Source organism: Amblyomma mixtum, chromosome 5, assembly GCF_055824585.1.
Source record: "Amblyomma mixtum isolate Tamu chromosome 5, ASM5582458v1, whole genome shotgun sequence".
Lineage (NCBI taxonomy): Eukaryota > Metazoa > Arthropoda > Arachnida > Ixodida > Ixodidae > Amblyomma > Amblyomma mixtum.
Window position 1 is genome coordinate 45748147 of NC_143016.1, and position 13008 is coordinate 45761154.

The 13008-nt window shown below is 49.2% G+C and overlaps 1 protein-coding gene across 4 annotated transcripts in view; it reads right to left on the minus strand.

Annotated features, from left to right (window-relative positions):
* LOC149341964 (uncharacterized) overlaps positions 1-13008 on the minus strand; it is a 262364-nt gene that overhangs the window by 199985 nt on the left and 49371 nt on the right. For all 4 annotated transcript variants that reach the window (XM_089544268.1, XM_089544267.1, XM_089544265.1 and 1 more), the window contains exon 2: positions 4803-4918. In XM_089544268.1, the coding sequence (XP_089400394.1) occupies positions 4803-4884 (82 nt within the window). In that variant the 5' untranslated portion in view covers positions 4885-4918. The remainder of the gene's footprint in view (positions 1-4802; positions 4919-13008) is intronic.

A 13008-nucleotide genomic window follows, 5' to 3' on the forward strand; every position in this document is an offset into this window, starting at 1 on the left:
CTCTCGAGCGTGTTTAAATTTCTCTCCCATCAAAATGCGGCCGCTTGGGATTCCATCTCGCGTCCTTGGCATCGGCAGCCAAGGCCCCCCGAGCCATCGCGACGGATGTTCACTGGAAATTCCACCATTAAATCACTACTCAGCTATTAAATCAATGATGATTCGTTAAACTACAGATCTACAATGATGTAAAAGCACCGTCGTCGCCAAGAACTGTCATCGTAACAAAATTTAGATGCGCATTGAGTGCCCCGGGTAGATAAAATTTATCCTGGGTCCTCTGTTGCAGAGCTTTTATAGACCGAGTGTGGCTTTTCAAAATAAAGAAATCGATTGACGGAAAAAAATATAGGCCTACGACATGTACGTAACGAAGCTTGCATTATACAACAGCGCTCGTCTTACTCGAATACATAAAACATGAGTTTTGTTATGAATATGGTTTGTATTTATTTTTTTCTCGGACAACGCGCATGGTTGTGAGCGCAGTCTTTCTATTCTTTCGGTCTGCTTGCTTCTCCTCAGCAGGGAGAAGCTTAATGAACTCCAGCCAGAGACACACTCGCGGGTTGCTAGCTTATTGTGAGGCAGTAGTCTCTGGAGTGTCTTGGTGACTCTTCAGTAGATTATTTTCTTGCAGTAAGTTGGCAACGCGAGAACGTGACTGCCCTCATTGAACACGCTCACAGTTCCGTCAATGCTGGCAGCTTACTATCGCTTGGAGAACGACAGAAAGTGGTAGGGTTTCAACGTAGTTAAACCGAGTAGACATGCGGAAGCATGTGTTTAGCCAGGTTGTCCCACTGCTGGGTCGTCAGCACGTCTGGCGACGATATTAGTCTCAGGTTAAGCTCTGATCGAGGTTTAGCTGATCTGATCTGTTCGCTACGCAGATAGAAGCTCAACCACCTGAGTGGTTGCCCTTTCGTGACCCTCCCATTGGCTTCAGCTGGCGCGACGCTCCTCCGAACTTACCCGAGCTTACCCGATTTACTCCGAGGCTTCACACAACATTCTTGGTTGGAGCCGTGTTAAGTAGTGCTTTGGCACTAAAATCGCTGGGAAAACGAGAGAGAGAGAGAGAAATACAGGCTGCCACATGCAATGATCGGGTTGTCAGCGTCCTGTTTTCGTAACCGGGCGAGCTTGAGCTATTCGTCAGCGTGCAAGCAATAGCCCGTCACGGGATGTCGCGTGTCTTGCAACGGGAGCAAGGAAAATCGAAACCATGGTCGGTCAGTTCAGTCAACGAGGAGTGAAGTGAAGGGGGGGGGGGGGGGGGGGGGCTACTGTTAAAGGCACGCAGCCCCTTCGCACGCGAAACGTGAAGGACCGGAAAACAATGACGGTCAAAGGTGTCGCGCCGGCTCGTGAAAAGGTGTGCACCGTTGGTGGCCACGGAGCAGAGCGGCGGCGACTGACCATTGTCGCTGCGGCTGCCAGGCCTGCATGCAGGTGCCGCGGTTGCCGAGGCTCTTTTTCTCTCTGCCCGGAACCGTAAAAGGAGCGGTGAAAGCGGAGTGGCGGCGGCGGCCGAAGACGTCGATTGTCTCGCCGCGATTGCCGACGGCGGCCTCGATGCGCAACGAGCGGAACCGGAAGTGCACGAGACGTGCGGAAAGTGCGCGCGGGAGACAGAGTGCGTGTCCCCTGACTCGTAGTACTTTTCCGCATCTGCGCGCCTGGTTAGCGGCAGTCCGAGCGTCCAACCGAGTACCAGCAGGAAGAGGAAAAGAAAAGAAAAAAAAACGGAATCTGAGATAGGGGCTGCTCTGCAATGCTCGACGGACTTTCTTCTCTGGAGATAATGACCCGGAGAGACGCGAAGCGAAGAATCTCTAGTTCTCTTAATCTTTTCCTTCTACAGCCAGTCTAGCCCCAATGGCGCAATAGCTAACACCTGAAAGTGCAGTACGTGTCAGATAAAAAAAAAATATATGCAAATGAGTAGGTTGGCCGCACAATTAATGAGAAGCTGCCAGCTTGTTGCCACCGTTGCCTGTTAAGTGCACGTTGGTAATGAGGATAACAAATTACGCCTAATGAGCTAATCAGAACATGCGCGAAGTGAGGGTATCCCAGCTGAAATGAAGTAGGGGCTTGGCATTTAATGACTATAATAGATAACCGAGGTTTCGTTAAAGTGAAGGAAGCCAACAGTTACCGAAACTAGGGAAAGCATAGGGAAACGTTTCTATATATATATATTTTTTTAATTTGTAGTGCTAATCAGTAGAAAGCGAGAGTGTAATTGCTCTAACACAGAAAGATAAATTATTATAAAGTGGAGCAAGAAATTAACCATATGCCGCCGGTGGGATCCGAACCCGAGACCTCCGAATTTCGCGCGCGGTGCCGTACCAACTGAGCTACGCCGGCGGCTGTCCAGTCTTCTGCTTTCTGAGGTATCTATATTACGTGTAGCCTAACGTTGAGCGTGTTCACTCGCCCCACCCTCGTCCGTAGCAGCGGACGTAGTACGTCCTGTATTGCCGCGAGCGTCACGTGGAACGTGATCGAACGGTGAGGGTGGAAGCTGTGCGAGAACCTATCGCATGGCAGACACGATGATAACAGAGGTAGGTAGATGAAGCTGGGGACGTTCGTAGCGATTCGTTAGTCGTGGCGCAAGAGACAATGAAGCAGAAGGCACTGGGAGAGGCATTTGTCCAGCTGTTGGCTGAAAGGCCCTACCAGTCACTTTTTTTTAAAGAGGTGAGTAAGTAAATCGTCCCTGTTCGATCACGTGCCGATGAACATCTGATGTGGAGGTCGCGGTACGTAGGATTTATTCCCGATGCGACATGGGTTTTGAGAGAGGCTACTGTGGGGGGCTCCACTTTGATCTAGACGACCTCGGGTTCTTTAACGTGCACTGACATCGTACATCACATGAGCGTTTTTGCATTTCGCCAGCATAGACTTAATGACTCCGCGGCCGGGATTCGAACCCGCGATTTTGCAATCAGCAGCCTAAGCTATACCTATACTGAGCCACCCCGGCAGGTCGAACAATATATAAGCCAACATAGCTGCTCTATGTACAGCGCAAGACCGGCAGTAATCTTGTTTTCTTTTTTTTTTTTTGCCATCTGTTGCGTCTTTTGAAACCCTGCCATGTTTTAGCCTTGCCATGGAAAGCCTTAGAATCTCTGACGGGCAATTTTTGATAGCTCAAAAGAATCTGATCACATTCGAAATATTCTTCAGGTAGGTGATTCTGCAAGTGGTGTCCTTTCATATCTTACATGTTTTTCAACTTTGAAGGAATGTATTTTTTGAAGTGTGTAACTTGGTGATGGTGACACCCCTGTATAGCTTGCAAGGCATAGTTTCCACGTTAATGCGCCATGGACACGGAGAAGACGCCCGGTTTATGTGTCCCATCAGTCTATAGCCGACAGTGAATGCGATGGACAAGAAATAAAAACTTGCTGACTGACAAAAAAACAACAAAAAACAAGTCGCGCCACCAACCGCTGCTGAAGACGAGGAAGCTTTAGCGCCAGCATATTGCTTGACAGAAAGACAGTCTTGATATGACTGTCATTAAAGTCTTCCCCCCCTCTCGTTATTCTGTGGACGAAGCTTCAATCATATCGTTTATTTCTAGGCACAGCCTTTGTCGAAGGTAAATATCCCAAGACATTTTACTCTGAGTCATTTTGTGTGACCGGCTATGCGCCGCCAGCGTTCTAAATCCCTTGAATTTCAGAGGAACTCATGTTCACGCCCCTCCAAAAGTTAGGACTTGAATGGCCCCACTACACGTACAACTTGGAAGCAAGCCTTCAGAGTTGTTCGCTTTGGACAAAGACTGTTTGTATGGGGAGTATGGGAGGGCGATGGAAAGCCATTCAGCGAAGCCATCGTGTTCAGTCACTTGTGCGCAGTATATGATATACGGCGTGACGTCTCTCCTGAGTCTATCCATTGGGGTGCATACTATCCCGTCATCCTCTGTCTGCGTTATGCAACCGGTCTTTCTTCGAGGTATTGTTTCCACAACTAAAGGCATACCCACTCCCATTATTCTCCGACCTGTGGCTGGCTCTTGCACTATTATTACCTGCCGACAATCGTCTTGCTGCGATCAGTGTGTGTAGGGCTTTGGTTCCGAGTTGTTGCACACACCACGCACGTTAGATTCATGATATCCCAGCAAATAACACGGCGTTCTTTGCGAATGCATCTGAAGCCCTGGGTGTCGACACGTCCATGGGTTACGTGTTACGTAATCCTCCAGTAACTCAGCGAGAGAGAAAGAGCGAGCTAAAAGCGCGCGCGTACTGCGACAATGTAGCGGTTGCGAAAGTTTCGACGAACGCTTTTGTTTGCCAAGCGCGCCGTTCGCACCCTATCCGCACTGCGTGCCTACCCGCCGCTATCAACACCCTCCTCTGGCCGCGTATCGAGGCCGCTGCTAATCCACGGCCTCAGACACTATGGCTCGCAGAGCGCGCGAGCAAAAACTAAAAAGGCGCCGTTGGAGGCGGCGGCCGCCGCCGTATACCTTGCGACTTGAATTCTAATGCAATCGCGCGACGGAGGGGCTGCCCACGTAACTTGGGAGCGTCCCTCCGTTTACATCCGGGAGTCTAGCTGTGCGGGCCGCGTCCTTTTCGGTGTGTACACGCCGTGAGTGCGTTTGTATTTCGCCGCTGCGACGTTGCGGCCGTATAGCGCGCGGACAGGGCGCTTTTCAATTGAAGGCCCGCCGAGGCCGAATCGAGCGCGCGCTGTCCACGCGATGAATCATGCAGCGCGCGTGCGTTTGTGTGTACATATATGCATACACTGACCTTGTGGCGAGGGCATGGTTGGCGTGGCCGGCTGTGGCGGCGATGGAGGGCCCGTGGTTACCGGGATGATGATGGGCCGCATCCTTGCTGTGTCCCGAGCGTCCGCGTCACATCACCTACGCAAAGGAGAAGGGGGAAAGCGGACGTTTAACGAACGAAGAATCGAATGGTGCGCGCACAGTGTTGAGAGAAAGAGAGAGAAAAAAAGAGGACGCCACGAAACGCCATTAGGAAAGGAATAAAAGCTCAAGCGGGGCTGCGCGGAAGAGGCCGAGGACTGCGGGCTTTATAAAAGCATTGAGGCGTATTTTGTTGCGCAAAGCAAAAGTTGCAAGGACGCGATTGTTCTTGTGTAGTTTCGTTTTGAGGTCAGGCAAAACATACTGCTGGCAATTAGACGTACCAGTTGTCTACACAGTTAGCATTAGCAGGAACTTTCATTGTAGCTAGAAGGGCGTGGACTCTTTGTCAGGCATCCATTTGCCTTTCAGTCTGCGCCCTAGGCAACTATACTATTGAGTTGTCTAAATAAACACTTTGACTTTGACACTTCGACTTTGAAATGCAGCAGCGTTCATGAACGATGTCCGAAAGCAGTTTCTTATAATAACTTTTTCTCTGCAAAAATTCCGCTGCATTGAAGACCTGCGTATTGCCTGCTTGTATTGGTCTTCATTGTTCCGTCCAGTAAGATTCCTGGTAGGTGAATAGAAAACTCGCTGACGCTGCCGTGATCGCTGCCTTGCCGCTAACACCTAGCCCCCTTACAAAGGTAATATTCGACCAGCGTAGGGTTGTCTTATCACCCTCACAATTGTTCCGTCAAGCGCAAGGCGTTTCCAAGTGGCTTGGCGTATGACGGAGAAACCAGGTACAATTTCCTCTTCACGAATAAACACCCGCTTCAATTTTGTGTTTAGCCGCGCCATGAGTCTATGAGATACAAACTTCCTTAATAACCGCTTCAACGAACCGGCTGAAACTCATTCAGTTTACAAAAATATATCACGCAGAATACGCGGAGACCGCAACAAAGTTGCCTGTGTTTACAAACCAAGCCGGTCTTTATGAGAGTTCGTATATGAGCACAACGACCGCCGCTTCTTTTCCGACCTAGCTAACAAAGAGGCGCCACTCATAAACCCGGAGAAAAACAACCAGGATTTTGACCCCAAACACACAAAGGGGGACGTCGTTTAACTACGTTACTGCGATTTCCAATCTTCCAGCCGCCCCTTCCACCCACATTCCCACAGGCAGATAAACGCAAGAACAGAAGGAAAGAAGAGTGGATTCTCTCCCCAAACACCCTGAGTTTCCATTTAGTTATGTATCGGAAGCTGATCTGTACACACAAGAGGGCACCGAGCTCGCGAGAACAGCGCGAGCTCAGAGCCAGGCTTGTATCGCCTCCCTCCACGCGGGCTAGAAGACGCCGTCTAGAAATAGCGGGTCTCGAGCGGCAAAGAAAATCTCCTGTTGCGGATGCTGCTACAACCTCAGCCCGTTTCTTCGTTTCTGCTTCTTACTTGGGTCCGTTCCTTTCTTTACTTGCGTGCACTGCGCAGCCGCCGAGGCGCGCCCGCGGCACTGCCGCCGACCAACTTGCTGCTTACCTTTTCTCACGAAAGCTATCCCCGCGCGAAAGCCTATTTCTGGGCCGGCGCGCTCTGAATGCTTCGCACCAAACAAAGCAACGACGAGCCGCTCTCCTTCATTTAGCGGCGCTGCGGCGCCGCCGCGGTGGGCTCATTTGCAGGGCGACGTTTCGGCTAGGCGTATGTACGTACATCGCGTCACGTACTGCTACCGTGCTTAGTTGTTCGCACTTGTGGTTATGCGCGCTCATCGAAGCGTGAAACACGCCTCGGTTGTGGTTATGCAGTCTGTCTGGTATTTCGTGCTTCCTATTTGCAAGCTAGGATTAAACGCTTCCAAAATTAGTCCCTCCTCCGTGACGCGCACCCGTCTCGAACGCGCATGTGGCCGCCAGGGGTCTCTTACTAGGCGTGTAAACGCAAACGCTGATTGTACGGTTGGTTATCTTGGGAGTTTGTGTCACTGAAAGCCCCCCTCGTGTGCGCTGTTTGCGGAAGTTTTCCGAAAACGAGAACAGGTCTTTTAGAGGCTGGTTTTGCAGCCACGTTTTACACTGAAGGAGCTCGCTGATGGAAAAGTCTATTGGGTAAACATAGCTCACGGCAACCATTTCCGGAGTTCACTTCCTTCGAGCTGCCACACTCTCTCAACAAACAAAATTCAGGAAGCTTTTCTTCTGCAGTACCTTTTAGTTTAAAAAAATGCTCTTCAGTATTTGCTTTGTGCGAACTGTAAGTACCTTTTTTTAATATCCTAACTTAACTGAAGCACAGCGTTATGATTACAAAACACTAATTAAACTGAATCACAGCGTTATGATTGAGAAACACTAGGACGTGCGTGTAAACAAACTATGGATGACTCTAACCCGTGACCTCAAGTAATGTGCGGCTCGGGGAGAGTTACAAGAAAAAAAAAAGGAATAAAATCGGCCTTTCTTCTCGAGGTCTGAATGAGACCATCTACGCTGCACATACAAAGGCGCCAAAAAACCCGCGCACAGAGAAAGAACTCGCCACGCGCATAGCTTACAAAGCTTTCTCGCCTTACTTTTCCAATCCACGCCTTCCAAATCTAAAAGCAGCCCAGTATAGTCTCTCGCGTTCGCGACGGCTCTCACTTCAGGTTGTTTTGACTGAGAGACACGCTTGAACGGAAAGCAGCGCTCGAAAGAGCGGCGGAAGGCAGGGAGGGGGGAATCAAATCAAATAAATAAAAACAAAACTAACGGCAACTGCGAAGGACGCGAGCGAGTCTCCACCGCGCTTCCCTCGCATGAATTCGCCGACGGTAAACGTGGGCTGCTGACAGGATCTCAGCTGCGGGCCCGCGAAAACAATCGTGACAGTTTATTTAACTGGGACGAGTAGAGTGGGAGCCGGAAAAACAAGCAGGGCGCATGCAGGCACAGTGTTCCGCTGTCGGCGCCAGGGTGGGCTTCCCTCGCAAACCTGTTTGTTTCACTTCGAGCACTGCACGCGAGAGAGAGAGCTTCTCGCGCCACGGCGCAACATGTGCACGGTCCCCGAGTCTACTATTCGCAGGCTGCCACGGATAAGTTACGTGACGGCTGTAAACACGAGAACAAATAAAGGCGTTCAACTGAGTTTGCACTGACTTCAGTGTGGCGAGCGATGGTCTCTTTCTGGGGTCTGGATGCGCGGCCGCTTTTGAATTTATCTTATACCGACATGAGTCCGCTGCGCCTTGAAACTGAAAACAAGATATGGGTATCAGCGGGAGCACATTTCAGCCAGCGCGCTGTGGAGATAGTCTCTTGTGGGAGCAACTCGCGTTGTTCACTGATAAGAGAACGCCAGGCACGGATGTATAGCACGCAGTTGTATGTGCTTGCTTGTTTATATTTCAAGACGGATTGTGACTACAGAAGCGTTTTTTAACGTTTTTTAAATCAGATGCAGTAGGTTATACAGCTCGTTCTACAGGAGAAGTTCTTGACCCGTTCTGCTCGCTCTAAAACGCGGCTGCGAGTGCGAAATAAGTTAGGTTTTGCAATCTAAGTCGCGTATCGGTTATGACCCAACAGTCCGCGAAATAATCTTCGAAGCACCTACGCAGTCCTTCAACTAGGCATTCGAGCTCAGGCATTCATTATTTTTTTCTTCTCACCCTCGAAGAAGAGAGTACGAGATTAGATAAGCAGCAGCAGCAGCAGGCAGAACGCCTTTGCTAGTGATGTGTCGTACAGGTATAACTATATAAATTTACCCAGAACCGGAATAAGGTATCAGTTCTACTCCACCTCCATAAGTCGTAAAAAATCGCTGTAGCACCACAAAAGTCGGGATTTGACATTGTTGTGGAAGGTGGAAAGGACAGAAAATGACCTAACAGGAATAGTGGCCAATTTATACAACAGGGTGCCAATATAAATTGGCTGAGAGTAAACTAAGCCACGTGAGAATTCAAGTTGGTGTGCTCATGAGCAGTGGGCCTGCATGCGTCTCTGAGATCCTTTCCATGAACTAACAGCCTGGATTTTAATCACGTGACAGCTACTCGTTGTTTCTTTTCGGTCCTTCAGAATACTAAAAACTCTACGCGTTGTCTAAAGCTATTTCCAGCGGAGTATATAGTAATAATGGACAAGACTATACACCAGAGCACGAACTCCGTCACTGTACTTGAAGGATTTATGGCGGTTGGATCTGCAAGCCGCTACCAGATGAACACTACTGTACGCACGCAACCACCACTTTGAAGAACTACTCCCGTGAGCTTACGCGGACTACGTAATTTCTACAAAACGCATTCTAGCATTCAGTATAGCATAGCATAGCATTGTATAGTATAGTATAGTATAGTATAGTATAGTATAGTATAGTATAGTATAGTATAGTATAGTATAGTATAGTATAGTATAGTATAGTATAGTATAGTATAGTATAGTATAGTATAGTATAGTATAGTATAGTATAGTATAGTATAGTATAGTATAGTATAGTATAGTATAGTATAGTATAGTATAGTATAGTATATGCGGCTACTGAATGCTATGCTATATACCTATAGCATAGTATTCAGCAGCCGCACAGTTTTGACGTAATTAGCTGTGCTTCTTAGTAGTGTCACCGTCTCACGGTTATGCCACTGTCCACTGGTGGTTACTCCATTCGCTGCGTACCCGAAGCTGTCGACTGGATCGACACCCCAGACAAGCGCGAGAGGACCTGCACAAGCCCATGCAAGTACACTTGCTCCAAGCCCGACAGGCTGCAAGGCTCACGTACCGCTGGCAGCTGGGCTACACACGACAGCTGGCGTCCAGGACTTCGTCTCAAGCTGCAGGGGGGCACATAGGTAGGAGAGAAGCGGCGCGAACAACTCACCCTGTACACAGGTCTGTGGACAGCGAACTCGCTCAACTGTCTCTGGCGCACGAGGATGGACGCTATATATCGCACCGAGGTTTGTTGCGTATTCAGTGCTATCGTAGCTGTAGATGACGGTGGCGCACTTTGCGGCCCATAAGCGGATAAACTGGTCCAGCGGAAAACAAGGGATTATGAGTTGTTTTCATAATTCAGAGATCGATTAAGCCTGCATACAGATTGAGCGGGGCTACGTGTTCTCCAGCATGAACGCACGCTACGCGAGTACAAAACCAGAATGCACGAGCGACTGACTCTTGTATCTGCATGTACGTGTGTTGGGAGGTGACGCTACCATTAATAATGCGCGGAAAAGTACTGCAACTGACAAACGCAACCGAACGAGATAGCTTGGCATTTGGATTGCAGCAAACTCGATGCGCACGGGAACGATGAGGAATTCGGTGCTTGCAGAAAAACACACATGTCAGTTCCCAGCGTCAGCATACAGGTCACGTCCAAAAAGCAGACGGCAACGACGGTGAAACATCAGGAAACTTATCTAAAGAGACCTGGAATCACTAGTAATTACCTGCAATAGTGCGCGTACACAACATACATTATTCTGCGACAGTCCCCGGCACTTCAGCTGCTCACAGCGACTGTTTTCTGCGCTGTTGGTGATTTTTGGAGAGGTTGCCACAATTGAGCCAGTACTATATGCCGCCGCTACTCAGTACTGCTCCCCGTGTCAGCGTATGTGGGATGAAGTCGCGGTTATTTTTGGAATTGAAGCAGCGTCGTGTGAGTCAGTCTCTTTTCTCAAGGGTGTAAAGGGATAAACTAGAAACAATAGAAGAAATCGCTGTCAGCCATTTGAAAAACGGCCGGCGTGACGGTGCAGCGATAGGTGGTCGACGTGCGCTTTGAAGAGAATTTAAAATCAATAACATAACGGAGCAATCGACGGAGCAAATAGCGGATCAAACGACGCGGTTCGGCGCTCCGATCCATTCTTGGACTACTTCGCGTTGTCGCCGCAGCGTGGCGTAGATATCGTAAAAATCGCCGATATCCTCACGTTAATAGACGTATTTTGTCAGTTAAGTAGGTATTGGTGGGTCCTTTCGCGAGCCGTTATGGTTTTTCCTCGTAATTTCACTCAGTTTTTATAGGAAAAGAGGGAAGAACACACTGCCATCAGATTTCTGACATTGAAGCTAAAAGGGCTGCAGGAAAAGTACTGTACTAGCAAGCAAGCTGCTTGTTAGGAAAAACAAGTTTGTCCTGAAAGTTTTGGAAACACTTCTCGGTATAAAACTAAGATATCACCTGCTGCACAGAAAAAGAAACGCATAAAGGCATGCACCATCACTGTGCGCCATTGTGCGTCGGACTGTGGTCCTAGAGTTGACAGTTTGTTTGTTAAAGAACAAGCACTCAAACCTAGTGCCTGATTAACAGATGCTCATAATAGTGTGGAGGAAACATGCTGCATGTTGGTTTGCTTGGTTTTAGAAGGTTTAACGTCCCAAAACAACTCAGGGTGTGAGATACGCCACAGTGAAGGGCTCCGGATAATTCCGACCACGTGGGGCTTTGTAAAGTGCACTGAGATCGCACATTACAAGGCCCTCTAGCATTTGAAAATTGGTAAAATTGATTTTTTTGTGTAAAGAAAACAGCGCAGTAATTGTCTCACATCTCGGTGGACACCCGAACGGCGCCGTAAGGGAAAAGATAAAGATGGGAGTGAAAGAATAAAGAAAGAAAGAGGTTCCGTGGTGGAGGGCTCCGGAATAATTTCGACCACCTGAGGGTATTTAGCGCGCACTGACATCGTACAGCACACGGGCGCCTTTTGCGTTTCGCCTCCAACGAAACGCGGCCGACGCGGCCGGGTTGGAACCCGGGAACTCCGGCTGAGTATACCGAGCGCCCTTACCACCCAGCCACCGCGACGGGTTTCTAGCATTCCGCCTCCATCGAAATGCGACCTCCACGGCCGGGACCGAATCCGCGCCTTTGGGGTCAACAGCCGAGCACAGTAACCACTGAGCCGCCGCGGCGGCTAGATGCCGCATGTGTCAGCGAGGCTACCATTGACGTGGCTGGCGAAGGAACTGTCTTCTTTTGTGGAGGCCCCATCTCGCGCAATAAATGAGACGGAACGAGAGAGATACAGAGCAGGGTTGACCTCTACTGCATCACAGCACTAAGCATCCAGTGAGCCTTCCACCGTTGCGCCAGGCCTAAGCGTTGATTTTCTCCCTTGAACATGAACAGTTAAAAGTGGCGCACAAGCACTATCTTTTTTCATCCCCGAGTCCTTCCATGCGCGATAGTGTTTTACATTATATCAAGTTACGTTATCAGCAGCCCGGAAAGGAAGAAAGAGGCCGCTAACGCACGTCCCCGCGTCGTCCAGGAGAAGCACTGCGTCTCTCGCCGGTACGCGACCGCACGTCGAGGAAAGCCTCGTAGAGCTCGCAGAACAGAAGCCGCGCGTCGTTCCCGCAAACAAGCGCTAAACGAGACGACGAGAAGTGAATGTTTAAGTACAGGCAGAATCGTGCAGTGCTTGCCGTATTCTCTGTTTCGTACGCAGCAATAAGGAAATTTTTTGACGCACAAAATTACAGCTTTTCTCGTTGGTGGTCCGAGTCCGTCCCTTGTGAGCAGGAAAAGAGAAATAAGGAAGCGGTAAGCGTATAGTTAAGCGGCGTGCAGTAAAACGTCTTCTTACGACCGCCGCTGCATGCAGTGATGTCCTCCAGACTGTTTTTAATTTTGCCGACTTCGGCTTACGCGGTTCAACGTGCGGTATACCTTATAGCTCTCGCTCTGATGGCAAGATTGCGTCCGCTCTATGCAAGCTTAGTTTCGTGGAAACCTAACTGATGGGCCCACCACTGCGACTAACCTGCGCCTGGTCGACTAACAAGCACTACACCAGCCCAGATTTACGAGAATACCATTTTTGTGCAAGCTTGCATCAAGAATAAACACAGCATTAGATCTGACTAAGCCCAAGCTTTGTAAAAGAAAGCAAGAATTCAGATTAGAGCGCGGCTGTCTAATTATTAGTTGTACATCACCATACTGAGTAGTTATTTCGAGCAAACCTCTCTTGAGCAGGAATGCGTTTTGACTTTCCGACAGGCGGCGGCCAGCCCAATAGTTTAAGCATTTACTCTGTACGTCTGCCTTATCACATCTTATCACATCAAATGGTAATGGTAATAATCCAGCCGTGAAAACGGCGAGGTATAGAA